General features: G+C 42.4%; 1 protein-coding gene across 1 annotated transcript in view; it reads left to right on the top strand.

Moving 5' to 3' along the window:
* LOC118241364 (NACHT, LRR and PYD domains-containing protein 3-like) overlaps window positions 1-18,083 on the top strand; it is a 520,672-nt gene that overhangs the window by 496,247 nt on the left and 6,342 nt on the right. Inside the window, exon 9 of the mRNA XM_035526158.1 lies at window positions 16,567-16,792. Within this exon, the coding sequence (XP_035382051.1) occupies window positions 16,567-16,792 (226 nt within the window). The remainder of the gene's footprint in view (window positions 1-16,566; window positions 16,793-18,083) is intronic.

Here is an 18,083-nt window from a genome sequence, read left to right as displayed (position 1 = left end):
CAAACTTTTTGTGCTTGTGTGTGTTCCAGTGGGTGATGTAGGTTTATTTTCTGTAGTGTTATAATTTGGTTTGGTCTGATTGTTTGTTTGTATTTCAAACTGGTGCTGATGTGTTAGTGTGTTAATGAACTCAGTGTCACGACCAGCTGTGTGAGGGGAGCGGCTGTGTGAGGGGACTCTTTTCTCTGCTGTGTGAGGGGACTCTTTTCTCTGCTCAGCTCTTGGCACTGCAGGGCTTTGTAGTGGTGTGAGTGGAGGTCTCTGTTTATAAGTGTAGCCAGTATTTAATCATCCTTTTCTGAATTTTGAGTAATAGTGGAAATTGGCCAAATTCAGATCTATATGCATTATTTGTTGTTTTCCTGTGACCTTTCAGGATATTTTTACAGAATTGAGTGCATAATTTCAGCTGGGTGTTTGTTCCATTGTGAGTGGTCCCCGCACTTCACAACCACACAGCAGAATTGGTTCTGTGATGGACTAGAATATTTTGAGCCAAATTTGAATTGGTATTTGAATGTGAATGTGACGTTTGATTGCACAGATGTCCTGCGTGTTTTCACTCTCAGTTCACTGACTGCTGGACTGAACTAATTGTTGGAACTAATTTTCAATCATAAGTAAATGTACTAGCTACAGGTTTCTAGTGTTTGTGTGCATGCAGTAGGTCCAGGGTCCAGGTCTGTCAGTACTGATCCAGCGGGTCCAGGGTCCAGGGCTGTCAGTACTGATTCAGGAGGTCCAGGGTCCAGGTCTGTCAGTACTGATTCAGTAGGTCCAGGGCTGTCAGCCCTGCTCCAGCAGGTCCAGGTTCTGTTGTATCTCTTGCTCTGTGGGTAACAGTAGAACCAGGTCATCTGTGTAGAGCAGAAACGTTCTTTCTGAGTCGTGTAGAGTGAGACCAGGTGCTGCAGAGCGTTCTAAAAATGATGGCTTATTCATTGATGTAAATGTTGAATGATGTTGGGCTTAAGCAGCAGCCTTGTCTCACTCCACACTCCTGAGAAAAGATCACGGTCCTTTTGATGTCAGTCTTTCTACCGCACCTGTTTGTGTGCATGGATTTAATGTCATATGCTTTACCCCCTACACCACTTTCCAGTAATACATATCTATATATACTTACACAGGTCACATTCATACAGGACCATTTAGAACATCCAATGAACCTAACCTCCATGTTTATGGACTGTGAGAGGAAAGCAATGAGCCAGGAGGAAACCCACACAGACAGAACATGGAAACTCCACCCAGACAGGGACTTAAACCCAAGACCCTAGTGCAGAGAGTCAGACATGCTAACCACCAAGCCACCGTGCTTTACAGTGAATACACTGTGAGAGAAAGGGTCTAAATCTGTTATCATACAATCCACTGTGCTATTACCAAGAGGTGAGCAAAAGGTGCATCTCCCCAGAGTCCCCTCGTAGCCCACCACTGACAATGTACTGACCCAGACTATGACAGATCTGCAGGAAGTCTCTTCCATTCCTGTTCACCTGTGTGTCAGAATTATATCAGGAGAGATTAGTTATATTTCTTGGGTAATGGTGTCCAAATATGTGAGTGTTACCTTGTTCTGTGTTGGAGTCAGACAGAGATCCAGTACGTGTGTTCAGATCTCCACAGATCAGCACACTTCCCTGGGCCTGGAAGCCACTGCTCTGATCACGGAGACTGGGACAGATGTCTTCATTATCATAAGGGCATCACTGGGAGGACTGGAGATTGTGCAAAGGAATATTTCTTTTGGAGTGTTTAGAATCTCTTTGTTGATTTTAAGCCAAATATGGGATTTTTCTATTTCAGAAGAATTATGAATTTCGACAGTTGTGATTTCTACCAGATAATGATTCCACCTGAACCTCCCTCTATTAATGTCAGGGGGCTTAACAGCAGGGAGGATGATTTCCTGGTAGTTTACAGGACAGTGAGTCACCCAATCAGATTTACACCAGGTTTCCTGGAGAATTATAATGTACTTATCTTCTGTGTTATTTGTGAATTCAGTGTTTATACTTTTGTACCCAAACAGGGACAACTTTATGCCTCGAATGTAAGAGAGAGAGACAGAGAAGAGTTTCATTATTTAAATGAAGTATGAAAAGAAAAATACAAATACAAATATATTCAAAGTGAGAGAAACCTGTAAAAGTGAAGGATTATGTTGATATATGTACAGACATTCATGTATATAAACATACGTTTTAAGATGGTTTAATGACTAACCTGTAAACAGTGATATTTATTTGTCTATTTATTTATTAATTCATTTATCTATTCATTTATTTCTTGATTAATGAATTGTGACCTTAGCTCAGCAGTCTGTTGTATATGAGGTTGAGCATCTGTTTGATTTCTCCATCTCTGTAGTGTGTGTGGAGGGTGGAGTTGTACTTACAGGTGTAGGTCTGCTGTTTGGGCTGCCTGTTGGGGTGGGTGTTAATGGCAGGTGTACTTTACTGGGAGATCTCTGTTTATCTTGTGGATTGTAGCTGGATGGAAGTCTCTTCTGGGCAGGATGGTAGAGATGGTGATTTTGGAGGAGGGGAAGGTCTCTGTGGTGGTCTGTGCTACTCTTCTTACACACTCTGCTACTCTCTCTTGCTTTGCCCTCATTGGTGCCAGTGTGGATAATGAGGCGGCTTGTATTACCTGAGTTGGCATATGTGAGAAGCTGGAGGGCATCGCTGGTTCAGGGACACCAAACATCGGCAACTTTGGATCCTGGGAAAAGCTGCTCCTCATTTAAGAATTTTCTATTAGAATCAAATAACATCATTATGTCTGCATCTGTAGGAATATTTGTATGAGGTGATTTATCTGGCTCGGAGTGTGCAGGGTGTAGCTCAGGCTGGGCTTTTGCTGGGCTGGGCAGGTCTCAGGTTTAGGCTGGGCTGGGCTGGGTTTAGGATTGGTGGGACTCTGGATGGACCGGATGGGGCTCAGTGTGGGTGGTCTGTAGTTTAGGGGTGATGGAGTGTTTCTCTGCAGAATCAGATGTCTGCTGGTTGGCTTTTAGTCTCTGTAGTTCCTCTCTCAGGGTGATCATGGTACTGTCCATGAGCTGTAGCTCCTCTCTGACTGCACTGAGCACCTCCTGAGAGCACCTCCTCTGTCCTTCTGGAGCTCCTGCACTTCTCTCAGTTCCAGCTGTGAGGATTTAACTGGTCCAGCTGATCTTTGAGATGCTGGGAGGGTTTGTTGGATGGTGGGTTGGACAGAAGATGTTTGAGTTCTATTGTTTCAACTTCCTGGAGAGAAACTCTCTTAGCTGGGATACCATGCTCTGCAGCTGCTCTGTCCTGTGTTGTACTGGTCTGTCCTGTGTTCTGAGAGAACAGAGAGAGACTGGTGATGGTGGTTTGGTTCACTGTGTTCTGTATATAACAGACTGGTGATGGTGGTTTGGTTAACTGTGTTCTGTATATAACAGACTGGTGACGGTGGTTTGGTTCACTGTGTTCTGTATATAACAGACTGGTGATGGTGGTTTGGTTCACTGTGTTCTGTATATAACAGACTGGTGACGGTGGTTTGGTTCACTGTGTTCTGTATATAACAGGAGACTGGTGATGGTGGTTTGGTTCACTGTGTTCTGTATATAACAGGAGACTGGTGATGGTGGTTTGGTTCACTGTGTTCTGTATATAACAGGAGACTGGTGACGGTGGTTTGGTTCACTGTGTTCTGTATATAACAGACTGGTGATGGTGATTTGGTTCACTGTGTTCTGTATATAACAGACTGGTGATGGTGGTTTGGTTAACTGTGTTCTGTATATAACAGACTGGTGACGGTGGTTTGGTTCACTGTGTTCTGTATATAACAGGAGACTGGTGACGGTGGTTTGGTTCACTGTGTTCTGTATATAACAGGAGACTGGTGACGGTGGTTTGGTTCACTGTGTTCTGTATATAACAGGAGACTGGTGACGGTGGTTTGGTTCACTGTGTTCTGTATATTACAGGAGACTGGTGACGGTGGTTTGGTTCACTGTGTTCTGTATATAACAGGAGACTGGTGATGGTGGTTTGGTTGACTGTGTTCTGTATACAACAGGAGACTGGTGACGGTGGTTTGGTTCACTGTGTTCTGTATATAACAGGAGACTGGTGACGGTGGTTTGGTTCACTGTGTTCTGTATATAACAGGAGACTGGTGATGGTGGTTTGGTTCACTGTGTTCTGTATATAACAGGAGACTGGTGATGGTGGTTTGGTTCACTGTGTTCTGTATACAACAGGAGACTGGTGACGGTGGTTTGGTTCACTGTGTTCTGTATATAATAGACTGGTGACAGTGGTTTGGTTCACTGTGTTCTGTATAGAACAGGAGACTGGTGACGGTGGTTTGGTTCACTGTGTTCTGTATATAACAGACTGGTGAAAGTGGTTTGGTTCACTGTGCTCTGTATATTACAGGAGACTGGTGACGGTGGTTTGGTTCACTGTGCTCTGTATACAACAGGAGACTGGTGACGTTGGTTTGGTTCACTGTGTTCTGTATATTACAGGAGACTGGTGACGGTGGTTTGGTTGACTGTGTTCTGTATATTACAGGAGACTGGTGACGGTGGTTTGGTTCACTGTGTTCTGTATATTACAGGAGACTGGTGACGGTGGTTTGGTTCACTGTGTTCCGTATATTACAGGAGACTGGTGACGGTGGTTTGGTTCACTGTGTTCTGTATATTACAGGAGACTGGTGATGGTGGTTTGGTTCACTGTGTTCTGTATATAACAGGAGACTGGTGATGGTGGTTTGGTTGACTGTGTTCTGTATACAACAGGAGGCTGGTGACGGTGGTTTGGTTCACTGTGTTCTGTATACAACAGGAGACTGGTGACGGTGGTTTGGTTCACTGTGTTCTGTATACAACAGGAGAGTGGTGACGGTGGTTTGGTTCACTGTGTTCTGTATATAACAGGAGACTGGTGACGGTGGTTTGGTTCACTGTGTTCTGTATATAACAGGAGACTGGTGATGGTGGTTTGGTTCACTGTGTTCTGTATATAACAGGAGACTGGTGATGGTGGTTTGGTTCACTGTGTTCTGTATACAACAGGAGACTGGTGACGGTGGTTTGGTTCACTGTGTTCTGTATATAATAGACTGGTGACAGTGGTTTGGTTCACTGTGTTCTGTATAGAACAGGAGACTGGTGAAGGTGGTTTGGTTCACTGTGTTCTGTATATAACAGGAGACTGGTGACGGTGGTTTGGTTCACTGTGTTCTGTATATAACAGACTGGTGAAAGTGGTTTGGTTCACTGTGCTCTGTATATTACAGGAGACTGGTGACGGTGGTTTGGTTCACTGTGCTCTGTATACAACAGGAGACTGGTGACGTTGGTTTGGTTCACTGTGTTCTGTATATTACAGGAGACTGGTGATGGTGGTTTGGTTGACTGTGTTCTGTATATTACAGGAGACTGGTGACGGTGGTTTGGTTCACTGTGTTCCGTATATTACAGGAGACTGGTGACGGTGGTTTGGTTCACTGTGTTCCGTATATAACAGGAGACTGGTGATAGTGGTTTGGTTCACTGTGTTCTGTATATTACAGGAGACTGGTGACGGTGGTTTGGTTCACTGTGTTCCGTATATTACAGGAGACTGGTGACGGTGGTTTGGTTCACTGTGTTCTGTATATAACAGGAGACTGGTGACGGTGGTTTGGTTCACTGTGTTCCGTATATTACAGGAGACTGGTGACGGTGGTTTGGTTCACTGTGTTCCGTATATTACAGGAGACTGGTGACGGTGGTTTGGTTCACTGTGTTCTGTATATAACAGGAGACTGGTGATGGTGGTTTGGTTGACTGTGTTCTGTATACAACAGGAGACTGGTGACGGTGGTTTGGTTCACTGTGTTCTGTATACAACAGGAGAGTGGTGACGGTGGTTTGGTTCACTGTGTTCTGTATATAACAGGAGACTGGTGACGGTGGTTTGGTTCACTGTGTTCTGTATATAACAGGAGACTGGTGATGGTGGTTTGGTTCACTGTGTTCTGTATATAACAGGAGACTGGTGATGGTGGTTTGGTTCACTGTGTTCTGTATACAACAGGAGACTGGTGACGGTGGTTTGGTTCACTGTGTTCTGTATATAATAGACTGGTGAAAGTGGTTTGGTTCACTGTGCTCTGTATACAACAGGAGACTGGTGACGGTGGTTTGGTTCACTGTGTTCTGTATATTACAGGAGACTGGTGATAGTGGTTTGGTTCACTGTGTTCTGTATATTACAGGAGACTGGTGACGGTGGTTTGGTTCACTGTGTTCTGTATATTACAGGAGACTGGTGATAGTGGTTTGGTTCACTGTGTTCTGTATATTACAGGAGACTGGTGATAGTGGTTTGGTTCACTGTGTTCTGTATATTACAGGAGACTGGTGACGGTGGTTTGGTTCACTGTGTTCTGTATATTACAGGAGACTGGTGATAGTGGTTTGGTTCACTGTGTTCTGTATATTACAGGAGACTGGTGACGGTGGTTTGGTTCATTGTGTTCTGTATATAACAGGAGACTGGTGACGGTGGTTTGGTTCACTGTGTTCTGTATATTACAGGAGACTGGTGATAGTGGTTTGGTTCACTGTGTTCTGTATATTACAGGAGACTGGTGATAGTGGTTTGGTTCACTGTGCTCTGTATATTACAGGAGACTGGTGATGGTGGTTTGGTTCACTGTGCTCTGTATATTACAGGAGACTGGTGATGGTGGTTTGGTTCACTGTGGTTTGTATATAACAGGAGACTGGTGACGGTGGTTTTGTTTCCTGCTGTGCTACAGTCTGCTGTGAGGGTCTCTGGGTTTTCTTTTAGTATTTTTGTGTTTGTAAGTTTTCTTGGCCTGTGCGGTTTTTAGCTCTGCTGGGTAGTTTATTGTAAGGGGGAGTTTTCCCGTGCCTGTACCAGCCATGGCTCACTCAGTTAGTAGCTACAATAGCACAGGAGCTTGTTTTCTGGATGAATAAAGTGCTAAAATGTGTTCAAGCTTTTGTGGAGTTGAGGTTCTTACCTCGATGTTCCCTGACAGAAGGATTGAATGTAGGTGATTCTTTTATGTTTCAGGTATTTTTCCATCTTTCTTGGCTTTATCCATAGTTTTGTCCTCAGCTGTAAGATGCTACTGTTCCACTCCTGTTAGCGGCTATGGAGCAGTTAGCTTGGTTTCTTGTGTTGCTGAGAAATTCCATCAAAATGAGTTGTTCTCTTGTTTCTTTCATGAAAGCTGAGTTGTTTCTTAATCTGTTTACTAAATTACTTTGGTGTATGTTGGTTTACTTTGGTTTATCTCATTTTATAACTCATGTACCTATAAGAATGTTAAGAGCTCCAGTTATACATGACAGTTAAACATGACAGTACTCTCGTGTGTGTGTGTGTGTGTGTGTGTTTCTTTGGTTGGAGTACGCAGGGAAGATCAGAATCAAACCAGGACTAAGAAAATGTAAGAAGCAAATGTACACGCACACACATGCACACAGTGTGTGTGTCCTCTAATGTCTCTTCTTGTGTGCATATGTGTGTGACCTCACAGCACACACAAGTCTCTCTCTGTCTGAGGGGAACAGAAAGGTGATGTGTGTGGAGGAGCAGCAGCCGTATCCTGATCATCCAGAGAGATTTGATGTCTATAATCAGGTTGTGTGTAGAGAGAATCTGACTGGACGCTGTTACTGGGAGGCTGAGTAGAGGGGGGGGTGTTGATATATCAGTGACATATAAAGACATCAGCAGGAAAGGACGCAGTGTTGACTGTAGGTTTGGACGTAATCTAAAGTCCTGGAGTCTGAACTGCAATAATAACAGTTACTTTGTCTATCACAATCATATGTACACTGTCATCTCTGCCCCCTGCAGCTCTAACAGAGTAGGAGTGTATCTGGACTGGGCTGCAGGCATTCTGTCCTTCTACAGCGTCTCTCACACACACACACTCACACACACTCCACTCCACATTCACTGAGCCCCTCTATGCAGGGTTTGGGGTTTGGGGTTCTGACTACTCAGTGTGTGTGTGTGAGCTAGAATAGCCTCCTGTGTCCTGGAGAACACCTGAGTCTGCACACACACACACACACACACACACACACACACACACACACACACACACACACACACACTCTACACTTCTGTCTCTTTCACTCACACACACACTATACATCTCTTTCTATGACACACACACACACACACACTACACCTTTTTCTCACTTTCACACATACTGTTTCTCTCTCTCTCACACACACACACCTCTCTCTCAAACACACAGTACACCTCTGTGACACACATATAATGCATCTTTCACAGGCAAAAATGCACACAATCCACCCCACACTCATTCTCACACACACAAACATGCACTGTACACCTGTGTCTCACATACATACACACCTCGTTCACATGCAGGAAGTGATGTCACATAATTTCCTTTTTTTTCCCTGTATAAGTTTCTAAGAGAAAATTCGGTAGAGTGGTGTTTTGAAATTGATTTTGGAGAATTTATGATTGCTTTATTTTTTCTGCTTGAACTTGTAAATGCTAAATTCTACTTTTTTGAATATTTGTCTTTGTTTTTGATTTGATGTGGTTTGCACTGAAGCACTTGGAGCCAATAAATACCTTTTCAATAAACCTCTCTCTCTCTCACAGACACACACACTACACCTCTCTCTCTCACACACTCACACACACTACATCTCTCTCTATGACTCACACTTCTCTCTCTCTCTCTCTCTCTCTCTCTAATGAGTGATGCCATAATGAACATTACTAAGATTAATAATAGATTTAATAACAGAAACATGCAACCAAAAACAGAACAAAGGACAGACAGAATAACAGGCTAACAAGGTGAGTAAGGGAACTGGGAAACAGAGAGCGAGATTTAGTTAAGAAGTGAGATCTTAACTAGAAACAGAGAACAAACCAGAAACAAGTGCACAAGGACAAATAAGAGTTAACCAGAAATACCATGAGTGTGAACAGACGAGAACTAACTAGAAACCATGCAAGATACTCTATGACAAAGACATTGACCAACAAACAAGATACGTAGGGAGGTTTTTTTTAATTTTTTATAGGACTATAATTAGGGACAAACTCAGAACAGCTGGAGACTAAGGGGAGGAGGCAGGGAACCATGGCGACTGATGAAAAACCCGGCAGTGACGAGGTTGCCCGGGAAACGGGGAACTCTCTGGTCTGTGGACAATTATTTTTTTTTGAATATCTGCTGTGGAATTCCCTACATGTTCATATGAGTCCAGCTTACACTATACGTAGGTAAGCTGGAAACTGTAAGCACTGAAACACAGGTGATGGTGGCCTTACAGTGCACTGTCCTAAAAATAGAGCCATTGGCCATTAGCTCAGACAAGGTGAGCTAAGGACGAGTGTGTCCATGTGCAGGACGTACGAGGTTCATTACTGCATGAAACGGTGTGGTTGAGTTTGGACTAGTGGGCTGACGGTTCCAAATACAGCAACAGCATTTGCTCAGGTGATCAGGGAATAATGCATGTGCCTAATCATATACTTTAGATTGTATCTTCATTGAAAACCTTTATAAATGTTAGTACGGAAATACCCTTTACTTTAATAGAGGTAATAGAGTTTTAACAGAGTTAATAAAGTTTACATTCACCAGGGGTTTTGAAATGGACATGACAGGAGCTAACAATCAATAATAAATCAGATTGATCTGATTAATATTATTAACAGTATTATTCAGAGAATGGGTCTAATGTTGTTTGTTGTATGTAAACCAAGACCCCCAATCCTGCCCTCACCCGCGATGGGTTAATTTTAAGACCGAACTAACTCACTGGTACCTCAGTGACACAATCCTTTACACCTCACCCTTCAGACATATCCACACACACACACACCAACCTTAACTCCATAATGCACCATGCCCCCTAGCGGGCACACGGGCGTCCCCAAACGGGCATACTCAAATAAATTACTTGATAAAATCGAATATTCTTAAAGTACAGTACATTTATCAACATAACATATCTTAGGACTAATACAAGTACCTGCTTACCGATTTTCAGCTGTCTACATGCATCCGTTCGCCAGAAATCCCATGCTGAATACACCGTGTTTTTCAGCTAAATTTCCACAAACATGTGCCTGCCCTTTTAATAAAGAGCCATCCCAACAAGCCCATTTGTTTTCCAGAAAATTAACAAATTTTAATCTAAATGAATCAAATTAAAAACTGAAAATTATATTTCCTAAGGGGGAGGTTGCTGACTGCTGGATTTAAATCCACAGAGAATTACAGAGTTACCTTCTTTCTTTAATCATTATGTCAAGTGCTGTCCATAACCTCCAGCTTTGAAAGAGAAAGGTGTTACCCTGTTAAACAGGCCCACACTGTCTCTATCTGGACTCAGGACACAGAAGTACCCTGTGAGTTCGGCGGAAGGGTGCTGTCCTGATGGTATATCCCTCAGGGTCTGGTGTGGTGAGGGGGCACGCCCTGATTTTGACCAAATTTGCGTGACTTGCTGGAAAACTCTTTGGAGCTTCAGTGGTGAACTGTCAGATGCACAGGCGATGTCATACACACACACCGATGAGCAGTGATCACACACACACACACACACAATGAACACAGGACATAACAACACCCACACACACAAAATGGATACAGAGCCTCCCAGTTGACTCTCCAACACAAGAGCACTCTAATCAGGCTCGTGAGGGGGAGACTGACTGGTAGGCCCACATGCTTAGACAACACACTGTGTTCCTACTGTACTTACCCAGAGCCCTGCACTCCGTCTGGAGGAGCTGACAGCAGCAGAAGGAGGGATGGTGAAGAGGTGGACCAGGCCCCAGATGGAGTCTGTGACTAAGAGACTGAGTTAGTCTAAATCCCCTACACCCTCAGTGTGGATTTAGACTCTTAAACAGGCCTGCTCCTGTTCTCCATGTATTTAATAGGAATGAGTGGATAAACTAGGATCTGGAAAGAGAGGACACAACAACAACAACAACAACAACAACAACAACAACAATAATAACATAATTAATAATAATAAAAACAACATCATTAATATAATATAATATAATGATAAGTAAGTAATAATAAGCCAGTGAGGGTTAAAAGCAGAAGGGCACAGAGTTGGGGTCTTGAGGGGCTCAAAAGGACGAGATTTGTGCTGTGATTCAGCCTGATGGTAGACTGGATGAGGGCAGATCACTGAGGTGTGTGTGTGTGTGTGTGTGTGTGTGTGTGTGAGCATGTACACACATCTCAAGCTACTCACTTTAGCTGGCAGGACACGCTGAGAAAAGTAAATGTTTAAAGAACACAATGACAAATTTGCATAGTAAACTATGCAAATAGTTTATGATGATTACATGTCTGCATGCTGTGACTGTAGAAAGCCACAGAAACAGAGTTAAGAGGAAGACTGAAGGAAAGATGGCGATGGGGAGATATAGCAGGGCAGTCAAATGGTGGGCAGATAAACAATTTTATTTATACTCTATAAACTCAGCAGAGCATTTATCTTACTGTTCCCAATCTGGCCCACAGTCCCCAACTATGTGCTGTGTAAGACAGTGTGTGTGGATGTGTGTGTGAAAGTATATGAGGGCATGTGTGCTGATCTCTTTACTAGAGTGACATACTGCAGTGATATACAGTCAGATCACTCTTGAAACTGAATAGGGAGGTATTTCTATGCATGTGAAAGAGTGTAGTGTGTGTGTGTCTGTGTGTGTGTGTGCGAGCATGTACGTACATCTCAAGCTACTCACTTTAGCTGGCAGGACACTGAGTTGACCTGGTGGTCACCCAATGTTTCCTACTCTACTGCTCAGAGATCCATGAGATCACTTTTATAGATTGACTGGACATATAAATGTTGTTACTTGTTAGCACGCTTGTGCCAATACCTTATTTGCGTGGCTTGATGATTCAGAACACGATCATTTCTGTGTTTAAACAATGCATCAATAAATAAAAATATGTTTTAATATATCGCAAAGGTTGTAAGTTGTTGTTACTGGTTGTAATTTAGAATTTAGAACATATAAGCTACTTCATCTAAAGTCACTTTCACTGATGCCAACAAGCTCAGTGTTGACGAGAGAGAGGACTACTGTCTCCATCTAGTGGCCATAATGTGTATTACGTTAAACTCTTTTTATTCCGCATTTCCTCACACTTAATACATAAGTCTCAAACACTTAATACACAACTCCCAATAGTCTGTATGTGCCGATTTCCTGAGACAGAGAGAAAGATCTATTGGCCATATCATGTATTGCAGTCGCAACATTTATATCATATTTCCTCATGCTTAATCCATATCTTAAATGTTTCCAGAGAGAGAGAGAGAGAGAGAGAGAGAGAGAGAGAGAGAGAGAGAGAGAGAGAGAGAGGAGCAGTGTGAAAAGCTGTGTGTTGTTAGTCTGTGTTGTGTGAAGAGCTGTGTGTGTTAGTCTGTGTTGTGTGAAGAGCTGTGTGTTGTTCTGTTAGTCTGTGTTGTGTGAAGAGCTGTGTGTGTTAGTCTGTGTTGTGTGAAGAGCTGTGTGTTGTTAGTCTGTGTTGTGTGAAAAGCAGTGAGTTGTTGTGTTAGTCTGTGTTGTGTGAAGAGCTGTGTGTGTTAGTCTGTGTTGTGTGAAGAGCTGTGTGCATCTTTTAGTAAGTGTAGACACAACAGTAGTAAATGTAATTGATTTATTATTTGTTATTATTTATTAGCTAAATATATGCAGGTGACTTATTGTGTTGTCTTAAGATTAATAAGATAAGTGAACTTTGATGGCAAAGTTATAGGTTAGTTTATTATATAACATAATGTAATATTGAATATAGTCTGATAATGTGCTCTCAGTGTACTAACTAGATTAAGATCTCAAAGTGCTTATAAAAGTGAAAACAGAATTATTTTTGAATTAATAAATCATATTCAATCATTTAATCAAAGCTGTGTTTAAACAGAAACGTTTCCTGCACTTATTTTTAGTTTGAATAAAATTGTTGTATTTTTCAAAGTTCAAAATCAAAACTTGAAGTTTCAGTTTCAATTTAGTTTTTCAAATGCAACGTTCATTTTCAAATTAATGAAACTATTGCTGCAGATTTGGTTCCACAGATAGCAAGAGAGAGTAAGATGTATCTATGTATGAATATGTGTGTATAATACAGCTAGGGCAGGTGGGCTCACTCGGGTCAGGCACGGATCCTTGTTCGGCTTCCAAAATTTATGGGCGAGATATGGAGCCAAGAAGATTTCAGGTGAAAAATCAGGTAAGGAATGAGCGCTTTAGACTGCATGTGATCACACGGCAAATTTTGAAATGAATGCTCACTACAGTCTGTACGCTGGACTACACAATGCACACATGCATGCATGTGCTCACCCACACACAGTGCATGTATTCATACATGTGCACATAGATAAGATTTTTCTCAAAGGAACCCTCTTTCCTACTGTTCAAATACAGCAGAGACCTACCACTAATGAGATAATGTGAAACCTGCTTGATGGGGAAATGTATTTTGCAGGTCATCTAAGTGATTTTGTTTCAACTTCTTGATAGAAAGAGACATAAAAACATATTTTGTAAAGGGACCAGTCAAACCCCTTAAGATGATCTAAATAATTATCTTATAGAATTCAACGCATATGCCAGAAGACTTGGATTGTACCAAAATAAAACTTCATAAATAAAAATGTAAAAATATTTTAAAAAACAAACTAAAATGGGCCTGAAAAAGAGGAAGTCTTTGCAGTCTTATTCATTTCATGGAAAAATATCCCCTCAAATTTACACCCTTCAGTCATTCACATTGTCATGCATCCCACCGACACACAGACATACAGCAACACACACACACACACAGTTTGTCCTATTGCTCCTGTGTTGAAGGTCATGTCTCGATCCGATTCTCTCTCTCAGTATATGCACAGCTGTAAGTTAATAAGCCACATATTTGACTCTTGAAGTAATAAAATCAAACTGCACTAGCATGTGTACATAAGTGAATTTGCTTGGAATTATAGACCTCTTGATCCAAGCTCTCTTAACATTCAGAAAGATCAATAGAATGAATAATGCTTCTGATCATGAAGTTTATGGACCAGTGTGTCCTGATAAAAAAACAGCTTCCTGTCTGTAAACCCAAGAAGCATTTAAGATCAAGCCACATTTTTTCACAAGATGGCAATGTTTCCAGCATGTTTTAAGAAAGTGGCCCTGCTTTGACCAAGAAAAAACACATAGCTACAGTGTTCCTGTATAACTATTTCTAAATGTTGAATAACACAATAAAATCTGTTTCGGGATTTCCATTTAAATACACTGAAGTCTGCATATTGTAATGTCATGTTCTGTCAGTAGTGTTTTGATTGCTAGATCAGCAGAAAAGACAACACAAACTCCTAATGCTGGGGTATTTAAATCGAGGCTTTGTGGGTGTGACGTCGGCGGCAGAGATGAAGCGAGAGGTGAAGTTCCAGTAACAGGATCTTTATTATCCATTCTCTCAAAGCAGTGATACCGAGTCTAGTGGCTTTTCAGGAGCAGAGTAACGTCTCTCCAGTAGGCTTGTGTGGTTTGACTAATAATGTGCAGCACCATCCCTCCGAACCTGTGGGTGTACAAATACACATACAGGTAAATGAGACCCAGGTGTCTCCTGTCAGAAGACACGTGATTGCGAACGGGGAAAGTGAGTAACACAGTCCTGGTCTGGCAGGGGCGTATCCCCCCCTTTAGGGGACCGACCAACCGTGAAAGTGGGGAGTAAACAATCTAAGTGTTGAAGGCCTGCACAAGCTTCCTTCTAAATTACATCTTTAAAAAAAACATATAGCATATTTAATAATATTTTTTCAATGCATAAAGGTTTCTTTAAAGATAAATAAAATAAAAAACACTAAACCCCAGCTAACCTTTGACATGTCTGCTGTGAAAGAAAGTCAGTGCAAACATGTGTGATGTTGATTTTGTGGGCTATAATTTCAGTAATAACTTGGAATATTACAAACACATAGTGAATACATAGATCTCATTTTATTGTGATATATCATTTATTCACAGTGGTGTATGTCGACAGCTCCCTGTGGTAAAGACAATGCAGACAACACTGATGAGATTAGCCAGGTCTGTAATTAGTGTGAATAGTGCCCAACACATGATGAGTGTACTGCCGGGCCGGTGCAACCGCTGGGATGACTCTCTAACACGGCCTGCCCACAAGCACAGAGACAGACGAGTTTGGTGCCAGAATAGTGGCTCATGGTGCTTATGGCAGAGATGACGGAGGTGTTGGCGGTGGTGCTGGTGTCTTTGCGAAGGTCTGCTCCTATAGCTTCAGGCCTCAGACCTGCCCAGATTATGGCATGCAGGTCAGTGGAGTTGTTGGATTTGTGTGTCTTGCAAGCACTCATCTGAAGTTCTATTTGTTTACCTGCACCAAGCTGATCGGTTCGCACTTCATCAACAGCTAATATTACACAGCAGCTGGTTCTGCACTACATGCTGTGGCTTATCCATGCAAGGGAAACTGGACATCCCCCTTTGGTGTGTGGAGAGAAGGAAGTGGGTCTCTGATTGCAGTTCCTTCCCTCTGATCTTTTCTTTCCTGCTCCCTCATGAGGAGTCTGGCTGAACACAAAAAGCCCCAAGTGTCTTTGGGTGTTTAAGTGCTAGAGAACTAAATGAATCATTGACTACTCTCTCGCTCACTCTCTCCACAGCACAAAGACACCATAAAACAACTGTGTGTGATCATGTCACAAGGAGCCTCCCCTAGTTGAACTGGGGAAACTAAAAAGCAAGCAAGGGAGGGAGGCATGAAGATCAGAGAAAGCACATCAGAAGGAGAGCCAGAGCTCAGGCTGGATACCTGAAGCCCACTGTCTTGAGCAAACTGTTCAAGAGCAAAGTGCCTTGCAAACTGTCCATTATGTATTCAACAGTCAATGCCATTCTTGTTCATTCCTAGAGCATGGCATGAAAAAGCATGTAGTGCCTGTTAACCCTTTTAGAGTGAGATAACACTTATACTTAATCCCAGCCAAGAAGCTGAATTGTAGGAACAGAGGCAGTGAAGCACTGGGATTCTGGCCCATCTCATAAAACTGCAACAATCACTAGATTCTACTGGTTCCCCAATCCGAGCTAATGTTTAATTTATACTGGAGGCAGCACAACACAAGTGCACTTCTCATCCAACACAAGATCAAATTTGAGCAGCCAAACACTAGAAGCCCGTGGGTCTTTTGTGCATCCAGTTGACTCCAGGGCTCCTTCAGCCGAAGGCAGAGCAGATCAGAGTGCGATCCTCTGCTGGATTCCAGCCATGGTTCTTCCATTTCAGGTTGAACTTTGGTTCTCCCCTGCTTTGGTTGTGCAGTTATTGGGCTTATCTTTAAAAGTTGATAAATTGCTCTTTTTGCTCTTTGGAACAATTGGTAAAAAAGCTTGCCCTTGCTGCAAGAGTTCAACAGCTTTGCATAAATGTGTCTCTGTCTCTCTGTCTCTCTCTTCCTCCTTCTTTTTCTTGCTCTCCCTCTGCAGGCTGGGAGGGGAGGACCTGTGGCTGGAGAAGGCTCTGGCCACTGCTGGCTACGAGGTTCATTGTTTCGACCCCAGCATCGACGCGGCACACCTACAGGACTCAGGGGTGTGGCTGCACCAGCTCTCCATTGACTGCAGGGAGCCAAACCCAGCCATCTCAGCACAGAGGCAACGCAGCAGCACCAAGAAGCTGGCCGCGATCCTCAATGACTTTGGGCACAGACAGTTGACGCCAAACACCGCCAAGAGGTTTAACTTTACAAAGCCATCAGGGCTTTTAAATGTGCAAATTGGATGCTTTGACATCTTCATAGTCAAAGAGCACTAATTAAACGTTCCTGTAGAAACTCACTTTAGAGTTGGTGTTTTAGATGAGCCTCCTTAGCTATGTGTCATTGATGGCTCTTAAATGGAACTAGATTTCATATTCTGAAATGCGATGACATGGTCAGCTAGACATATGTGTTACATATGTGAATAGTTTCCAAGGGTGTACTTTTTCCTGGAACAACCAAAATAACAAAAACAATGAAAAATCCATAGTTTGTCTCCAAATATTTTGTAAATAATATGACAAAAAGAGAAGAAATTCTCTGGAGCAGAAAATACTGTCATGCACACTGATACTATGGTCCCTAATTCAGTAAGCTGCTTTGTGAGACAAGGGAGGTTTGTTGAAGTGTTAGTTTGTTACATCACAGTAAACTGAAAATCACATATGCATGTGACACCCCCACAAATTTAAAAATCAGACTACATAAAGTGAATCACTGCAAAAAAGATGGCTTCTGAGATACCATCCAAGAAGACCTCCATTAAATCTGTACGTACATAACCATTTAAAATAACAACCTCTAAAAGTCCGGGTGATTTAAAACAAAAGGGGGTTTTTATAGAGGTTACCGGCTCTTCATTCAAATTCGTCAACACCTGTCATTCAGTCACATGGCTCACAGCCAAATTAACCGAGGAATCACTCTCAGCAACTCACACTTCCTAAAGACTTTTCATAGATTCTAGCCGGCCCCTGAAGACTTCTTCTAGGCTCACTCTACTCTCCTAAGACGTGCCGTACATGCACATTTACAGTTATCCCCAAAAGCCTCAAGCTCAAATAATCTTCACCTATTACTACTACTCCTGTCCTTTGGTTACCTAATTAGAATACATCCTCCATCTTCTAAAGGACCAAGAAAATCCAGGGGAAAATAAAAATGAAGTAAACTGTTTTAATGTTTGCTTTAAAAATGGGAACATACATTGCACCTCTTTAATAACTGTTCAACCCTTGCTTTATAACTATGCCTACAAGTTTAGCCCACATGATATGCCCTTTCAACGTACATTCATTACTATTAGTATTACTGCTATGCTTGCAAAACGATCGGACAAACAAAGAAAGCAGTGAGTGCGCTTCACGCCCTGCTCTACACGCTGTGACGCAGGGCATCTATCCTGACTCATTCTGCATTCAGTCCTGAAAGCTGCGAGACACTCTCCACTGAATGGGTTTATCC

The sequence above is a fragment of the Electrophorus electricus genome, chromosome 5 (assembly GCF_013358815.1).
Source record: "Electrophorus electricus isolate fEleEle1 chromosome 5, fEleEle1.pri, whole genome shotgun sequence".
Classification (NCBI taxonomy): domain Eukaryota; kingdom Metazoa; phylum Chordata; class Actinopteri; order Gymnotiformes; family Gymnotidae; genus Electrophorus; species Electrophorus electricus.
The sequence above is the reverse complement of the archived record's forward strand: the minus strand, read 5'-3'. Positions and strand labels throughout refer to the sequence as shown.